Source organism: Octopus bimaculoides, chromosome 6 (assembly GCF_001194135.2).
Source record: "Octopus bimaculoides isolate UCB-OBI-ISO-001 chromosome 6, ASM119413v2, whole genome shotgun sequence".
In the NCBI taxonomy this organism is placed as follows: domain Eukaryota; kingdom Metazoa; phylum Mollusca; class Cephalopoda; order Octopoda; family Octopodidae; genus Octopus; species Octopus bimaculoides.
The window spans coordinates 81,431,600-81,452,182 of record NC_068986.1 but is presented as its reverse complement, the minus strand read 5'-3'; the positions used below and the strand labels follow the sequence as shown (position 1 = coordinate 81,452,182).

Genomic DNA, 20,583 nt, shown 5'->3' with positions numbered 1-20,583 from the left:
ATGATGATGATGATGATGATGATGATGATGATGATGATGATGATGATGATGATGATGATTATTATTATTATTATTATTATTATTATTATTATTATTACTATTACTATTACTATTACTATTTTTACAAGCTGGATCTGTGAAAACTTCACAGGAAACATAAAAAATGTAAGCATCTGTAAATTGTGTGCTGGTGCCATGAGAAACGTTTCTATATTGTGACACTTACAGAATATAGAAACAAGTGTAAAACCAATGACTATAATCCAACCAAAATACCTCAGTTATGCAAATGTAAACAGAATTACTATTTAGCCTTAAAATACATCATGCATATTCAGAGAACCTTCTTGGTTTAGTGGTATGGAACGTTTTTCTGGTATTCTTTTATTATTTTACTTCTTTCAGTCATTTGACAGTGGCATGCTGGAGCACCACCCTTTAGTCAAAGAAATTGACCTCTTAACTTATTCCCTGTAAGTCTAGTGCTTATTCTATCAGTCTCTCCTGTGGAACAGCTAGGTTACAGGGACGCAAACACACCAACATCGGTGGGGAGGGGACAAACACAGACATAAACGCATAAATATATACATACATACATATATATGGCAGGCTTCTTTCAGTTTCTATCTACCAAATTCACTCACAAGTCTTTGATTGACCTGAGGCTATAGTAGAAGACAGTCTTTAAAGTATGAGTTGAATTTCGTGTAGCAACCTGCTGGCAACTTTTCTCCCCCACCTATTTTGTAGGGGGGTATTACCCATTTTTGTGGGCTCTTTTCACAGCTATACCCCGTTCGAAATTTGCATTAGTTTTTGTATGAAAAAAAGAAAGTTAGGGAGTGGGGCTTGTTTGTAGAGAAAATGTTAAACATGCCTGAAAGAAAAGCATGGTCTTTCCCCCCATCTAAAAGACATGAAAAATTATGAAAGAAGGCGAATAAATACCGAGGATAGAGGAAAGAAGAGAGCACTAACATTTGATTGTTTTAGAACTCCCAGAATAAAAATGTAAACACCTGAAAGACTTTCCCTCTATTCATTACTAAATGTCTTTCCTTTTTCATTGTTAATAGTAAAGAAGCTAGAAAAGATCAATCGTATTTCAGTCTAATTGCCATTGTAAATGACTGACGCTTTCCTTTCTCTGTCTCTATCACTTTCACTCCTTTTCTTTATGGTTAAGAGAGTGAAGATGCATGGCTCAGTGGTTAGGGGTATTCGGTCCACGATTGTGAAGTCATGAGTATGATTCCCTGCGATGCATTGTGTTCTTGAGCAAGGTACTCTACTTCACCTTGCTGCAGTCCACTCAGCTGGCAAAAATGAGTTGTAGCTGTAATTCAAAGGGGTCAGCCTTGTCACATTCTGTGTGAGGTTGAATCTCCCTGAGAACAATATTAGGTATGCATGTCTGTGGAGTACTCAGCCACTTGCATGTTAATTTTATGAGCAGACTGTTCCAGTGATCAGATAAACAGGAACCTTGTAACCGACGGAGTGCCATTTTTTAAAGAAAGTGAAAGAAAAGGAAATGTTCCATATCATAAGGCAAAAATGTCATATGTTCAGTATAAGTAGAGAAAGCCAAGACGAAATAATTGCTATTCCGTCATGTATTTGCCCTCGACTCCTGCTCAGTTTGATAACAATAGACTGCACATTAGTGTTTATCTGGGGGTTTGGCCTCCACATTTGTGAGACCCACAAATGCTACTGTTAGGACAAGATTAACACCCATAGTGACCCTAATAGCTAAAAAGATTTTCCTGTCCCTATATAAGATCATTTTTCGTTTTCTTCCAACCACTTGAAGGTTTATCTTGCTCCAGTCCACTCAGCTGGCCAAAATGAGTTATAATTCAAAAGAGCCAGCCTTGTCATATTTTTTGTGAGGCTGAATCTCCCTGAGAACTACGTTAATGGTATGCATGTGTATGGAATACTCAACCACTTGCAAATTAATTTTATCCTCATGTGGTAATGAAAAGTGAAAGTGACATCCAAGATTTGCTGTAATTATTTGTCTTTGATTTAACAATGTGTCTATGTATCTAAGTATCAACTTTTCTTTCGATCTATGTATCTACTGTCTCTCATTTCCTCTGTATCCCTCCTCTTTCCCATTTTTAATTTAACAATATGTGTATATATCTATGTATCATCTTTTCTTTCAATCTATGTATCTACTTTTCTTGTGATGTTCACCTTTACACCTTTTCATGTAGAATCTATGTACGTTCACCTTAGGGTAGAGGGCATCGTGCATTGTCATTGTTTTTCTGGTAATGCAATCAAATTAGTTAATCTCCACTCGTGTCCATTTCAGGATGGGTGCACTATATTTGACACCATTATTATTATTATTATTATTATTATTATTATTATTATTATTATTATTATTATTATTATTATTATTATTATTAAGAAGGCGGTAAGCTGGCAGAAGCATTAGCACACCAGCCAAAAATGCTTAGAGGCATTTTGTCTGTCTTTACGTTCTGAGTTCAAATTCTGCCAACGGTCAGCTTTGCCTTTCATCCTTTTGGGGTTGATAAATTAAGTACCAGTCGAGTACTGGGGTTGATGTAATCGACCTAACCTCTCCCCCAAAATTTCAGGCCTTTTACTTATAGCAGAAAGGATTGTTATTATTATTGCAGCAAGCTGGTAGAATTGTTAGCATGCTGGGCAAAATGCTTAGTAGTAGTAGTAGTAGTAGTAGTAGTAGTAGTAGTAGTAGTAGCAGCAGCAGTAGTAGTAGTAGTGGTAGTAGTAGCAGCAGCAGCAGTAGTGATTGAAAGACAGATTGTGTAGAATACATGCTTTGTTGTTAGTGATACTTGCCTCAAGTTTGCTATCTCTGACAAAAGTAGCTTTGATCAGAGGTGTTCCAGCTCTGATCTTCATAGGCCCACCCATGACCTTTACATGCCATTTACAACCCAACATACCATCTAAACCGTCATTATATACCATCCAACACTAATATTCAGAATCACACACACACACACACACACACACACACATCTTAGAGGAAGTATATCAGGCATAATTCCAGTGACTGCAACAGTGAGTACTTCTGATTTAGATAAAACAAACCATCTCTTATGATTCCTCCCTTTAGTACCAAGCAGTAAATAACTCTACAAACTAGACTTTAATCTTATCACTGAAGCAAAGTTTTAGAGAGAAAGAGAGAGAGGGGGGAGTGGGAGAGGGAGAGAGAGGGGGAGTGGGAGAGGGAGAGAGAGAGAGAGAGGTTGGGAATATACTTTTGACTGTTACAGGTGTGGTGTCTGTGTGTTTTGCTTACATCATCAGGTTAGGGAGTAGATTATCTAACAACAATGTAAAGTGAAACCAACGAACATCATAATGCCAAATGTTCATCGGTGGGAGTTGTACATACTTACTACCACTTACTACTACCACCACCACCACCACCACCACCACCACCCATCACTGCCACTGCTACCACCCCCACTGCTGCCATCGCCACCACCATTACCACAGCTACGACCACTATTATTATCCACCACTACCACCACCATTACCACTATTCCAGTGGTTCTTGAACTGACAAATACTGCTACTTCACCTGCCAAAAGTGAAATTTTGTGTGTCTGCACCTTCTTTTTTATTAATGAGAAAAGAAAAACAAACAAAAAAGAAGAAAGAATTGAAATATGTCTAACTTAAGAATTTAACTGAAAAGAGATTCTCTCCCCTTTGATGACATTTTTCCTGCCAGGGACCATCCAAAATAGAGTTTGCTTCTGTATAATTCTTCTCTCTTCATCATGATGCTGGACAAGTTTAAAAAGCATAAAACCATTTTAATTTTATCTGTTTTATGCACAATACAGCAAATCTGGTGAACACAAATTATCATCATCATTGTCATGGTCGTCATCACCAGTTTATCAGTCACTTTTCCATGTTCACACGGGTTAGGCAGAATTTCTATGGCTGGATGTCCTTCCTGTCACCAACCCCCACCTGTTTCCAGGCAAGGTAATATTTTCCATAACCAGACACCATACGATGTCAAAGCAAGGAGACCACAGTAAAACACATATGTACACACACACATACAGACCCCCCCCATGCACCCCCCCACACACAAATATGACAGGCTTCTTTCAGTTTCTGCCTATTAAATCCACTCACAAGACCTTGGTTGATCTGGGGCTATAGTAGAAGACACTTACATTAAAAGTGCCATGCAGTGGGACTGAACCTGAAACCACGTGGTTGAGAAACAAGCTACTTACTACACATCCACACTAAATTCAGATATTACAGAGCCTTACTGAGGATGAAAAAAGAATGTAAATATATTCTTTCTGTGACAGTTATGTGCAAAATAAAAATCAAAACAAAAAAATAGGAAGAGAGTCTCCTGATTGATCAGTTCAGAGGTTGTTGACTTGCTCCTCATAGCATATTGAACTTCTTCCTCCAGTCAACGGTATAGAGCATTCAGCTAGCATATTAAACAAGAAGAAAGTCAGGTATGCCTTCTCCGAGGAGTGATCACCAAACTGTAAGATGATCTGTTAGTTTCAACTCCAACAACAGCCATCCCATCATATGTCACACTAATGACCTAACATATTCACTCCAACATTTAAAAAAAAATAAACTGACAATAACTGCTTAAAGAAAATGGGCATATAGAACACAGTAAATAGATGCATATGTTGTCATCGTCGTCATCATTGTCGTCATTGTCATCATCGTCGTCATCGTCGTCGTCGTCATCATCTCCACTACCACCATCATCATCATTGTTTTAATGCCTACTTTTTCATGCTTGGATGGGTCAGACAAAATTCATTAAGGTAGATTTTTGCCTGACTGGATGTTTTTTCTGTCAGCAACTCTCACCAGTTTCCCAGCAAAGTAATATGCGTGTTTCTCCCAGACTTTCAAATCGAAACAGAGCACTGGCTACATATGTCTTTTCAGAAGATTGCAAATATGCTTATATGATATTGCTTGAATGATGATGTTTGTTTACAATTAACATGCAATATCAAGACTAGGACATACACACACACGTGCATACATACGTGTGTGCTTGCACAAACACAACACACACAAATGTGTGCATGTGTGTCTCTCTTTAGCCCTTTCTCATTGAGAACTTATTGACTTTTCTAGTGTGGATAGGTAACATAAAAAAATGTACCCATTTCACTCTGTAGAATGGCTGATGATAGGAAAAGCATTCAAGCATAGAAACCAAACCAAATGGCATGTACCAGCACCAGTCTGTGAAAGTAGTTATTCCCAATTAGATATAACTCAGATTGGGACAAGTTCTCCAATCTCCGCTAACATGGAAAGGAGATCTAAAATGATGATAATGATTTTGATGCTGCTGCATCAAAACATACACAACACACACACACACACACACATACACACACACACGCACACACACACATCAATTTAATACACAACAAAAAAAGCTACTAATAGTTTCATGCTTTTATGATATTTTAACTTGGCATATGAGGTCTGATCAATAAGTACTGTTGCCATAGTAACGAAGCTAAAGCACACAGAATGAAGCTGCTTAGCACAGATTGACCTTGAACTCTGTTGAGCATGCACAATAAGTTTTAATATTCTGACTCACTTCTGCTGTTTACAGCAGTGCTTGGAAGGAAGGAAGGTGTGTAGCGTGTGATTGTCACATTGACCATGACAGAGAAAGTTGTCATGGTGATACCTGCTCAGAGACCTATGCAAGGTTGCAGAAAGTGTATGGAGAGGAATGTAAGAGCTACACACAAGTGTACGAGGGGTTCAGACGTTTCCAAGATGACCGAAAAATGTCAACCTTGACGAATGTTTTTGGTGACCTGCAACCAGCAGAACTGAGAAAAACATTGCAGATGTGCATGCAGCTGTGAAGGTAAATCGTCAAATCACTATCCATGAGTTATTAGAGGATGTGCAGATTAGTTACAGTTCAGTTCAGTCCATTATCATTGAAGATTTGGGTATGAAATATGTGTCTGCCAAGTTTGGGTTTCAGTCGCACAAGATCTCCTTGATTGTGTCGAGAATGATGAAACCTTTTTGAAAATGTTGTGTAGGCTTCTGAGCAGGTATCACCAAGCCTTTAGCAAAATTTCTGCTTAACTTTGCTCAGATTCTCTGCTCAACTTTCTTCGTCATGATCAATGTGACAATCATACACTACACACCTTCCTTCCAAGCACTGCCATAAACAGCGGAAGTGAGCTAAAATGTTGAAACTTAGTGCACATGCAAGGTTAATCTGTACAAAGCCACTTCACTCTATGTGCTTTAACTTAGTTACTATGGCAACAGTCCGGATACTTATTGATCAGACCATGTATTTATGAAATATGCCCTGCATCTCCAAGCAATCTTTCAGGCTCTGTTTATGCATTATATATATTTTACAAACAAGGATACTAGACAGTGAAAAAATAAGATAAAACAAGAAGAACAATGTAAAGAAGGTTGATGCAAAAAATGAAAGAAGAAGAAAGAAACAGAAGCAAGAAAACTAAGATCTCCATCTTCTCTGATTGCAGAAACCACAATTAATGCACATGGTATAGAACAAAATAACAATCAAATTCTGCAAGACATAATCAAATTCTGCAAGACAGCAACTCAATCCAAAGTGGTTAGTGTCCTCTAATTTGACAAAAGAAACCTGTCTGTGTGTTCACACCTGCTAAAAGTTTCAGATTTGGAATTAAGTAGTGTGTTGGTATTCTTAGATCTAAGAAGATGAGATCTTTCTGTTACACATAAGTTGCATTTCATAGATCCAGGCTTGGATCTCCATGATTCTCCACTTGATTGTATACAGTAAGGAGCTGGTCTTGAAACTCCATCCATGGCTAGCCAGCTTAGCTGCATTATTTTTGTCCATGTGCTGGAAGAATATAAGCATAATGTTTTTTTAAACCCTTTCACATAACCTGATGTAATTTTTTTCTCAATTGATTTATCTTGAAGCAGTACTGTTACTTCTGTCTCGTATATCACGGAGTTTATCATACAAGCCAGGTGAAGTGGACAAGCTTCAGGGTCTTAACAGCTACAACTGAGAGTGGGCTCTTGGTGATTTTCACAAGTTATAATGTTCTTCATATTGGGGCAGCAGCTGTATGATATCTTAATTGAGTGTCTGTTAAAAATCTTCCTGTATTTGTGCTTTATTGGGAAAAGTTTATCTAAAATAGACATGAATTTGGTAGTCTTAACATTTAGGAAGAAAGGAGGGGTAAGCCAAATTATTTTCCTAGGTCTATTTTTAGGTATATTTTTATGATAAGTTATATAACAACCCTTCAGGGTTGTAATATATATTATCTTTGAAGCTACTGTTAGTTAGGGCATTGTTATAACAGGGGGCTGCCTTATCAAATATTTGTTTAGAAAAGAGATTTCATATCCTATTACTTATGTTAGCTATCAGGTTTTTAAATACTACAGGGGGTAACAGGACTGTTTATGTATGGATGAAAGTTTCTTGTTTGGTTTATGATACAGTTTATAAGAGTAGGAATTTAAATCAAGAAAATGAAAATGACAACAACAACAACAAAAATGATGACAACTGACCAAAGGTTTACAGACGAGAATCAAATTGTGATGTTTGTATTTCTCTGAGTGGTGAGAAAATTTAAATGGGTTTTGGGCTCAGTTGCTTTCCCCCTTCAGAACCTCATACTTCTCCCTACTATCAGCTAGAACAAAAATATAATAGAACATTGTTACCATCATTTAAAGTAATCATGATTTTCTTTGAGAAAAATCATATCATAATAGTTCCAACAAGATTTAGATTACTCTCAAAATTACATAAGGCAGATTAATTCTTTTATAATTCAGTAAAGTTTTTGCCAGACATTCTACATTTCAACTGAAAGAAAAATAGTATTTCTACCCAAACCTTAACAGATTTTGGCACAGTTTATTTAATTATTTAAAAAAGAAAATCATTTTTTAATTCTTCTCTTTTGTTGTTAATTATTTATTTAAATACAAAAGCAGAAAGAGAAACAGTTCTATTATCCGTTTGCAACATGGTTATTTATTTTTCTTTCCTAAAGTTGCTTTTTACTTATACACTTCAAAGATATTTTCCTGTCTGTAAACAGGTAAATAATTTGCTCTCACCTTGAGACTGAACGAGTTTTAAACTTACGGATTGTTTTTGTTTATATAAGAGCGGGTATTTATCGTAATGTTCTTGACAATCGCTTAGAAAGAACAATTTAATTATTAAAAGTTACCTAAGTAAATAATTAACAGTACGTAATAAATTGTTATATCAGACTACACTGCTACTTTGATATGAAATTATTTTTAGGCATTCACCTGAATACTAATTAAAAATTGTTAGGATCGAGCTCATGAGTTACAGTTTTTTAATTTATAGATCACTTCATACATTTGTAAATAGGTTATGTATGTTAAATTTTACATAAAAAGAGTCTTTGACACAAAAGAATTAAAATCTTCATGTTTTGTTTTCTTTAACACTGTTTTAATCAATTCGATCTCTGTAACTTTTAGGTGTCCAACTCCTATCTTCTTGAAGGTGAGAACTCACTGAAGTATGATGTGAGTGCAGCTCAGCTGCAGACCCGTCTTTATGAAAACTGTTCTTGTTGTGATGAAGGAGGGAGAAAGATTCAAGGTGAATGAGAAAGTTGTTTAATAGCTGTCTCTATTACCTTTGAGATTATCTAAGTGCTATGTATATGTGTATGACTATACAATAAATATGGTGTCTTTTGCTGAATTTGGACTCAGAACCTTTGATTTTAATGCAGTGTTTCAACATTCTTAGCCACTTCATCACCATCCAATATGAGGAAGGGTTGCACCAGTACAAGGCTAATGCTCATTTACAGCTGAGTAGGTTGGAGCAATGTGAAATAATGTGCTTTACCCAAAGACACAACCTGATACTGGGTTCAGAAAGTGAACCCACAACCTTATGAGTGTAAGTCAAACACTCCAAACGACCAGGCCATGCACCTTCACACATACACATAGAGACACACAAGTATAATGTGTTGAACTGGCCAAGTTGTTAGAGCATTGGATAGACTGTCTCATGGCAATATACTGAGCTTCTGCATTCTGAGTTGAAATACTGGTGAAGCCAACTTTGCTTTGCATCTTTTCAGTGCCAGTAAATAAAGCACTATTCCTTTACGAGGTGGGTGTCAATTCCTTTTTTCTATCAGTCTTTCTTTCTGTCTATCTCTCTTCCTTTCTCTGAAGAATGATGGGCGCTGTCATGTCTGAAAATACCCAAGATACACCATATGTTATGGCTCTATTCATGATACTTTCTGATTCCATTGGGAGTTGAGGGCCAAAGCAAGTCATATTTTAACATCCATTTTCTATACTTGAATGAGTTAGGCAAAATTTGTAGAGATAAGTTTTCTATGGGCAGATGCACTTCCTGTTGCCAACCCAAACATGTTTCCAAAGGCCAGGCATATTTTTATGGAAGATTGTAATTGAACAACGCTCCTTATATGATGGTGACATTTGCTGACACCATAGTTTTGTCATTTATATTATACTATACATTGATATTGCATGATTGTTCTTATAGACACATGCATGCATACATACATACATACATACATACATACACGGTCTCAAGACAGGGAGACATACACACATCATATGTGTGTGTGTGTGTATGTGGGTGTATGTACGTATGTATGCATGTATGTGTGTGTGTATGTATGTATGTATGTATGTATGTATGTATGTATGTATGCATGCATGTGTCTATAAGAACAATCATGCAATATCAATGTATAGTATAATATAAATGACAAAACTACCATAAACCAAGAACTCTCATACAATTTCAATCCTATGAGAACTAGGACTTCAGTGAAGAACAACTTAGAAACACAAGAACATACAAAAGATTCATAGCCAGTAAGTACATCAAACGTATACATCCATCATCAGCTGTCTAATAGATTTCATTATAGTTTTGACACCTGGGCAGTATCATTCAATCCGGTAATGTCAACAGCATCAAAATCATAAACACTGTTTGGGAATCAAGAGAAAATAAGCAGGAGTGAAATATTAAAGCAATATATTCATTTTGTCTACACCTGCTTAATATCACAAATACAAACATCAAATCTCAAACATAACTCAACATATACTTATAGTTACAAAGCACAGACATTTAAAAAATACTACATAGAAAAACAGAGAAATATCTACAAAATGGACAATGCCTCCCCAAGAATTATAGAACTTAATATGAACTAACACACTGAATGTATTAAATAAAAATTATTGTACATATACAAAAATATGAGTATACATTTCTTATATATTTATTATATATATGTATATATAAATATTATCAATACTACATACTTAATGTACATGTGTTGTTTAAACACCATGTGTGGCATTTTAAATAGGAAAAGTCCTATTAAAGATATATAGTATTAAAAAAAGTACAATATACTTCAGAGATAGGTATGTGTTTTACCTTTTTATTAACACTATCTGTCTTTAACGGGATTTTCTTGGGTGAAAAACTGCAGCTTCTAACATTTAAACAACACATGTATGGTAAGTATATTGCATAGATAATGTGTACATTGTAGATCTGCTTTTATTGCATAATTTGAATTTATAAATACACACACACATTTGCGTGCTCACACACACACACACACACACACAAGGGGGTGCTGAAAAGTTCCTGGCTTTGGATAAAAGAAAATATAGGAGGCTCAGTTAGTTATGATTTTAATCAAAATATTTCCCTCTCAGGTTCACACTTTTATTGCAAAGGTCCTTCAGGTTTTCTAAACTTTGTAAAAAGACTCAGAAGGTTGGGCCTCCGACTAGGCCTTTCACGATGCCCTTAAAGCCAGGAACTTTTCAGTAACCCCTTGTATATGTATGTCAATATGTATATGTATATACATATAAATATGTAAACATGTATCTATGTGTGTGTGTGTGTGTGTGGTGTGCGCACACAACTCTTTATGTGTATGTGTATTTATGTATGTATTTGTATTAATAAGTTTGTATGCGCCATCATCTCATCACTCTAGCAGACATAAAATGATCATACACACACACAAACATGTCCACACACACACACATGCATACATCCATACAGATGCACATATGTGCTAACACATATCCATATATACAATTATATCTGTATGTATGAATGTGTGAGTGCATATATATGTGTGTATGTGTATGTATACACACACACACACAAACACATATATATGTACACACACACACATATATATATATATACATACATATATCATATATATATATATATACACACATTATATATACATATACATATATATATATGTATGCATATATACATCATATATATATATATATATATATATATATATACATCATATATATATATATATATATATATATATATATATATATATATATATATATATATATATACACACACACACACACATGTGGCACATATATAAGTGTGTAAAGTTACATGCATACATAATGATAGTACTGATGTTACAGCCAGTAACAGAGCATTGTTGTTTAGATAAAACTATTTTTACCAGAAAAACAAATAATGATTATGAAGAAAGCAAATAAAACATAAAATTAATAACTTAACTTCAGTGACATTGTGCGGTGATAAGGGACAATTATGCCAGGGATAACACACAATAAGGTGCAACAGATTTTTAGAATCCTGAGTTCGGAATGCAATCAAGTGAATTGTTTACCAGAAAAGTTTCAGTGTCGTGTCGAGAGATAACTGTCCTCAGGTGCACCATTGACACAAAATAATTGTAACCATTTTTAGTTGGTGGCCATGATACAAATGAAATTACAGACTGAAAACTATTTCACTGAGGTCAGTAGTTCTTTACAAGTGAGAGTTAGTCACCTAATGACTTAGGTCAGTGTAATCGTCTGAATTGTCTAACACTGTGATTGTCTCTCGCCTGGACATACTTCAGGGAATATTGTTCAGCTTAGTTCAACTAGCCACTGTTATATTTGGTGTATATGATGTAATATGTTTGTAAATAGTAAAAGAATAATACAATTAATGGTGTGTAACTGAGAAACTAATTCTGATATCACAATAGATGAAAGGTGTTTATTCTTAAAATCATAGTCATCATCATCACTGTCATCATTATCATCTATATTTATTTCCCATTTGCCTTCATCCTTTACTTTCTTTTCTCTGATCTCACCACTTTTCCCTATATTTACCATTAATATAAATATCTTTCACAATGCTCCCCAACTGCAGTCTACCATGGGTACTTTTCTCCATCAGTCTGCCTCTGCCACAGTTACTTTGTCTCATCTTCCCTTGTTACAAATACCCTCCACTGCCTGTCCCTGTACTTTGCCTAACTACAAGTACTCTCTCTAGTTTTCCTATATCTTATGTAACTCCACTAACTATGTCTGCCATGTGTAGCTTCCCCAGGTTTTTCTACCATAGATACCATCAATTATCTTCCTTGCTCACATATACCTTCCTCAATACAGGGACTTAACAAGTTTTGTTAACATTATGCTTTTTCCATTCTTTTTGCACCCTTTTACCTTTAACATTTAACTCTTTTAATTTTAATAGATCGAAAAAATTGTTTATCATTTCTAACATGGCTTTTATTGCTAATATTGTAATACACTGTGAATTTTTACATAATGTTAGTGTTATTCATTTACTCTTTTACTTGTTTCAGTCATTTAACTGCAGCCATGCTGGGGCACCGCCTTTAGTCGAGCAAATCGACCCCAGGACTTATTCTTTGTAAGCCTAGTACTTATTCTATCGGTCTCTTTTTGCTGAACCGCTAAGTTACGGGGACGTAAACACACCAGCATCAGTTGTTAAGCAATGCTAGGGGGACAAACACATACACACATATACGATGGCCTTCTTTCAGTTTCCGTCTACCAAATCCACTCACAAGACTTTGGTCGGCCCGAGGCTATAGTAGAAGACACTTGCCCAAGATGCCATGCAGTGGGACTGAACCCGGAACCATGTGGTTGGTAAGCAAGCTACTTACCACACAGCCACTCCTGGGCCTATTTCTATCTAGTTTTATGTTCTGAGGTATAATGTATGGTAATGGCTCCTTATTGCAAATACAAGGCCAGCCAGACATTTGTGTGTCTGACATAGCAGTTTAAGTTAGATTTTTTTCTTATATTTACATTCTTATATTGCTTACTTAAGGAACATTCCTATGGTCTATAGATTTGTAGTTTGTGTTGATGATAAGGTTTTTAATTCTGATACATATGTAATATACTTTTACTGATCATTTGTAATTGGATGTACTATATGCTGTGTTCTGTTTTATTTATTTGTTAACTCTATAAATATTATATTATTAATATGAATATTTATTTATAACCCGGATATTTACTCCATGCAGGATACACAATGTAGGCATTGTTTGTTTTTACCAGGTGTTGTACATGTTATATTTGTTTTTACCAGGTGTTGTACATGTTTTGTTTTTGTTCAACTATTTGATCTTACAAATATGATGCTCCTCATCAGTTGACCATGTATTTATAATAAGAAGCCAGAGCATACTTCAGAAAATAATAATAACTGTTTCAAATTTTGGCACAAGGCCAGCAGTTTTAGTGACAGGAGATTAACTGGTTACATCAACCCCAGTATATGACTGGTACTTTGTTTCATTGATCCAGAGAGGATGAAAGGCAAAGTTGACCATGGAAGTATTTGAACTCAGAATGTAAAGAATCAGAAGGAAAGCTACTAAGTATTTTATTCGATATGCTGACGATGTTGCGTATACTACTACTACTGCTACTACTACTACTACTACTACTACTACTACTACTACTAATAATAATAATAATTAACAACAATAATAATACTTTCTACTAGAGGCACAAGTGGGAGGGAACTAGTTGATTACATCAACCCCAGTACTCAACTGGTACTTAATTTATTGACCCCAAAAGGATGAAAGGCAAAGCTGAACTTGGTAAAATTTGAACTCAGAATGTGAAGATGGACAAAATGTTGCTAAGCATATTGCTCAGCATGCTACTACTACTACTACTACTACTACTACTACTACTACTACTACTACTACCACTAATGATAATAATCCTTTCTACTATAGACATAAGGCCTGAAAACTTGGGGGAGAGGGCTTGTCAATTGACCTCAGTACTTGACTGGTACTTTTTTTATCAACCCCAAAATAATGAAAAACAAAGTCGACCTTGGTGTATAACAATAATTATTTTAAAATATGTTTTCTGACCATGCTAGCATGGATTACTGAAACTTATTGAGGAATTTTTTCTACAGCTGGAATGTCTTTCTGTCAACAACCTTTATTTGTTTCCAAGTAAAGTGCCATTTCTCCTAGCCTTTCAGACTATCGGTTCAATGGGTGAATCTGTTTTTGGAGCAGACATAAACAGTGGCACCACCTATCCTGATACTGTTTTCTGCAGTATATAGACAATATCAAAGCATGTACACACACAAAAATTTATAATAGGTTTCTACAATTTTCATCAACCAATTTCAATAAAGTGTCAATCAACCCAAAGCTATACTAAGTAGATAATCATTACTTGATAATACAATTATCACATATGAAATTGCATATAAAGAAGTTGAGCAAAGTAAGCTATATTAGTAGTAAAATACAATCAATAAATTAAGACATGTAACACCCTAATAATAAATATTGGATAATTACTAATTGCTGAAAAATAAATTGGAGTTGTAAGTGAAAATATTAAATTTGCTGATAACAATTTTTGTAATTCCCACTTGATGTAAAATAGTAGTAACACCTATCACTCAGCTTTATTCACCCAGATGATCAAACTATGAAGGTCTAAAAACATCAATCGATGTAGGAACCTAACTAGAGACTAATAAGGAAGTTTTAACGTTCACTTTTCTATACTCATGAATCAGATGAAATTTGTTCAGGCAGTTTTTCTGTGGCTGTATGTTTTTCCTGTTGCCAAGCTTCATCTGTTTGCAAGCAAAGTCCTTTGAATATGAACAGCACCATGGCTGGACGTGTTTTCATAACAGATTGTAAACAAGGTAGTTAGTGGAGACGCAATGGCCCAGTGGTTAGGGCAGCGGACTCGCGGACATAGAATCGCGGTTTCTATTCCCAGACCAGGCGTTGTGAGTGTTTATTGAGCGAAAACACCTAAAGCTCCACGAGGCTCCGGCAGGGGATGGTGGCGAACCCTGCTGTACTCTTTCACCACAACTTTCTTTCACTCTTACTTCCTGTTTCTGTTGTGCCTGTAATTCAAAGGGTCAGCCTTGTCACACTGTGTCATGCTGAATATCCCCGAGAACTACATTAAGGGTACACGTGTCTGTGGAGTGCTCAGCCACTTGCACGTTAATTTCATGAGCAGGCTGTTCCGTTGATCGGATCAACTGGAACCCTCGACGTCATAAGCGACGAAGTGCCAACAACAACAACGTTGGTAGTTAGCACATGGTATTGCTGAGAAAAGGATGTACAAAGACACTCACATGACAGACTTCTTTCAGTTCCTCTTTACCAAATCCACTCACAAGGCTTTGTTTGACTATAATAAAAGACATTTGCCAAGGTGCTGAGCAAAGGGACAGAACCAAATGCCATGTGGTTGCAAAACTAACTTCTTAACCACACATGGTGGAAAAAATAGTACTCGCATACCAAAGGTAGAGTAAAATAGTAATTTGTTGAAACTGAAAAACATTCACAAAATGTTACTCATAGTTTTTATATAGCTAATCCTCAGAAAGTTGTGAGACTGCCTGATGATCTCAAATGACATCAAACTGTAAAATAACTATCTCAAAATCTCCTAACCAACCCATCTTAGCATGGGTAAGTGAGTGTAAAAATGATCCTGATCACACACACACACAACACACATGCATATACATACATAAGAAATAAAATAACAGAAACTGTATATTAAAAGTACTGGGTGTGAGAGGTACTTGAGAATATATTTGGTAATTTAATGAAACAACTCTAATCTAGCAAAAACCAAATGAATTTTAATAAAAATTAGTGCACATGTTCTCAATAAGCTTCCTCATAAGATTTTTCTATGAATCCAGCTTCAGCTTTGATGATTGCTTCAATGCAGAACTGGAATAGTGGACATGCCTACACTAAATGATCTTTATTCATCTTTGACATCACTTGGACAATGGTAGCCTCCAGTAAAGCTATGGTATTGTGAGGATGTTGTTTAGTTTCCCTTTCAGCAATGTTCCAAATATAGTAGTCTATGAGATTAAAAATTTGGCAAGTTTGAAAATCACAAGTTTGGTGATACATGATTGCAATGATTGTCTGATATCCCTTCTTGAGTTACGCGGACTTTGTGAGAAGGTACTGAGTCTTGTTGAAATACATGGCCTTCCACTGCATACTTCATCCATCCAGAGCTTAACAACTGTCTGCAGCACTTCAAAGTATCTTTCTGCAGGGCCTAATTCTTAGACCCTGTGGAAAGATGTGAGGTAGCATGTCATGACTTACATTGCTGGAAACTTAGTGTGCATCACTCTGGAAGTAGTTGAAGGATCTGCACATAACCGTCTGTTAGTTCTCTAGTTAGACTTTTGGAGATGATAGAAGACTTTCTCATCAGAGAAGAACCAAAGTATGCCATATATTCAAGAGGGTTTTGAACCTTGTTAAGTGGAAGGGATCAAACAGTTTTCCTATGACTTTTCAGATGTAATCTGGTCTCTTCTCAGCATATACAACTTGTACTGAACATCCTTGTGCACCTCAGTTTTGATTATTCTTTGGTGATGGCCCTCATTGATTTTCCAAGAATGTTTTTTCTCTTTGATACAGTTGAAACATTACCACCAGAGTCTTCCATTTCCATTTGAACTTTGTATACAAAAGATCTAGCAACATTTAGATAGTTAGCATTTTTTAAAATCACTATTTTCCACATATATAGCAAGCAACAATGACTGCACATCTTTTCATTTCTTGTGTCTGCCATGGAGATCCAAAACAGACAAAATATTTTTAATTGGTTTGAAGAAGAGAGTAATACACTGATAGTTAAATGTCCACAAATACACCTTGCACCCTGTACAATACTGTTGGTTTCTATTTGATAGATTTCTCATCTCAATCCATTTAGAAGCAATGTGGAGCCACTCATACATGATTAGTTAGTAAAGTAAGTACTGACATAAAGCAGTAAAAATTGCATAATTGGCAAGTCATCTAAATATATACATTTGCAGATCTTTGCAACCCATGCCAGTGTTAAAATAAATTATATTATGATATTTATTCACTGACTCTAAGTAATTATGTCCAGTAGCCTGAATATTTCAATGTTTGGCCATTATTCTATACTGTAGTCATTGTTTATTCTGGGCTTAAATAATCCAATTTTGAGCCTCGTAGAGGAGATGACAAAAGACTGAGACAATTGGTGAAATGGTGAAATGCTATGCTTGAGAAGACCCAGCTAACAAAGTAAAATCCATGTCCATGATTCCCTCCCTTCCCCACAACCCATCTATGCTCCCCACCACTCTTTCCCCTCTTTCACTCTCCCTCACATATCCACCTACCTACGTGCACACAATATGCCCAGCTAAATCCCTCCCCTTCTCCTTTTGAACTTACCCATCTACATACCCTCCCCAATCCCAGTCCACTTCACTATATACATCACCCTGTAACCTGGGTGTATGGCCTCCGCCCCTCTCTGTCACACCTTTACTATCTTTCTCTCCATCAGAAGATATCACATCTCTCTTCAACTGCAATAGACCTTTCTGTCCCTCAATAGTATACCCTGCAGTTGGGGGAGAGGGGATATCTTGTCCTGCAAGTGACCTCACTGCTGTTGGTGCCACATAAAAAGCAGCCAGTACACTCTGTAAAATGGTTGGCTTTAGGAGGGGCATCCATAACCACACCAAAACAGGCAGCAGAGCTTGGTGCAGTTTTGTGACTTGACAGTTCTTGCCAAACCATCTTATCCATGCTAGCATAGGAAACAGACATTAAATGATGATGATGATGATATACCTATTACAAAATTAGTTTTGACTATAAATTTAATTCTTTAATTTCCACCTGGCAACTTATTTAACTAGTTGAATAAGTCAAATAAGTCCCACCCAAAATGAGTTTAATAAATGAATTTAATTCTACAATCAACAGCGAGTCTTCACCTATTATTCTTAAAATTACTCATGTGTGTGTAATCATACCATCATCATTTTACATCTACTTTTTATGCTAGTATTCACTGAACAGTTTCACAGGATCTGATGAATCAGAGGAATGTATTATGCTCCAATGTCTGTTTTGGTATGGTTTTATGGCTTGATGTCCTTCCTAAAACCAACCAGATTAGAGTGTACAGGATACTTTTTTTCTCCTTGGCACCAACACTAGTGAGGTCACCTAACAATTTGCAAGAATAAAGACCTTCTGTGACTGAACGAAATACAGGAGAGTAGGATGACTTCAGATGAGATCCCAAGAGAGGCTAAAATATGATGAGAGGAAAAGGTCCACAGTGAGAGTGTGGTAGTGAAGAGAGTGACAGAGTATACACCACAGAAGACGAGTATTTGTAATTGACTAAAGAAAAAAAAAAGGGATTAATGTCAAGGGTTAGTGAGAGAGAGAGAGAAGGGGGAATAGTGTGATAAGGGTGATGAGCTGGGTTGTGTAGAGTTCTCTAATTTTACCAGGGTGAATATGGGTGCAAGGTGTGAGGGGGTAGGAACACAACAGAGAGAAATTGGTGAAGAATCTAAAGAGAGCCAACTGAGGGCAGAAGAGATTTGAAGATTGTGGAGAAAGGCCAGAAAGAGAGAAACGAGAGGGTATTGAGGAGGCAACGTACTGTGAGAGAAAAAATGCAGAGGGGGAATGTAGCAAGAATAGTGATAGAAAGGAAGGGTGGAGTGTACTATAGCAGTGGGTGGAGAGAGAGAGAGAGAGAGAGAGAGAGAGAGAGAGAGAGAGAGAGAGAGAGAGAGAGAGAGAGAGAGAGAGAGAGGGAGGGAGCAAAGTTTTAATGCAGAGAAAGCAACCAAGCAGGGAAACTAGAGAAAATACAGTGGAAGAGAGTTTATTGGATATCACTGAGGGGGTGGAGAGAGAAAGAAAAGCTAGAATGTACCATAGACGTGGGATAGAGAGCAGCATGAATGTAAGTAAAGCATATTTGGGAGGGAGGCAAAGGCGGAGTAGTGGATGAGTATAAGAGATGTAACAGGAAAGCTGGAAAATATCATAGAAATTGGAGTAAAGAATGAATGTATATATATGTGTACACACATTAACACTTACTCAGCGTTGTCTAGCTTTCATAGTTGAAGAGAGTAAATGTTAACACTGGTTATAGATAACCACTATTAAAAATAGGCTGTGATTTCAATATAAAGCTCTTTATAGAACATACATTTCAGTGACTTCCTTAGTATCATAAAAATGTAAGAATGCCCTCTATCTCTCCACATACCATGGTTGACACCAAGAATGATATCTACCTTAACAACATTGTTCCATGAGTTTCAATACTTGTCATGAGAAACCTGCAGCCCACGGGACTTTCTGAAAGACAATGCCAATGAAAAATTACCTTGAACTTTCTTTTACTAGACTGTATGCTGTCTAATGATGACCCATGTCTCATGCAGTCTTCTTCTGGAGAAAGGTTGTCCATATCTGCGCTATACGATTACTTGCCCTATAGGAAGTTGTAATCAAATTTCCTTTAAATTACAATTGTATTATCTAAACAGACGGAAGAACACATTTCGATAGTGAAGTAGTTCCTAATATAAAAAAATAAAAAAATTATGGGTTGGTCACAACTGGAATGCCATCAATCATTAGTCTGCTCAATCAGGACTAACTTGGATCCAAACAACAACCAAGCTCCAACCGTGACTACTTGGAAATAAATTTGTATCTTTTGAACGAATATGGTATCAAATATAACCGTGCAAACACCATCTCATACACGAAAACATTTGTTCAATCGTTTTCGAGCTAACATCTGTTTCCTCCCTTTTTAGTTTGTCATTACATGTTATCATTAGTTTCCTTGTCACTAATACATAGTAACCTTTCCGTGGGATTCAAATTCAGATTTTTATCATGACTCTTACTAAGTTTAATTTCCACTGTCACCATGTAACCTTGTAAATCAACACTCAAATGAATGATTAATATACATAATTCAGCGAAATCAATTTAGAACAGCAACTATATGCAACATGGGATATATCTTCGTTTGAAATAGACAAACTGAAGACAAGATATAGTTCAAGGGAAACAACTCCTTAGTTCAGTAAAAAAAAAAATTGTTTTAACAAGTTTTCAGACCTGTTCACACACAACAAACGCGCGCGCGTCTTTCTTTCTCCACACACACATACATACATAAGTATATATATATATATATATATATATATATATATAT

At 36.1% G+C, this 20,583-nt stretch overlaps 1 protein-coding gene across 1 annotated transcript in view; it reads right to left on the bottom strand.

The window, feature by feature from the left end:
* Positions 1-19,840, bottom strand: part of LOC106881659 (cAMP-dependent protein kinase regulatory subunit) — a 455,850-nt gene extending 436,010 nt beyond the window's left edge. Inside the window, exon 1 of the mRNA XM_052968906.1 lies at positions 19,738-19,840. Coding sequence (XP_052824866.1) covers positions 19,738-19,821 — 84 coding nt within the window. The 5' untranslated portion in view covers positions 19,822-19,840. The remainder of the gene's footprint in view (positions 1-19,737) is intronic.
* Positions 19,841-20,583: the final 743 nt, after the last annotated feature.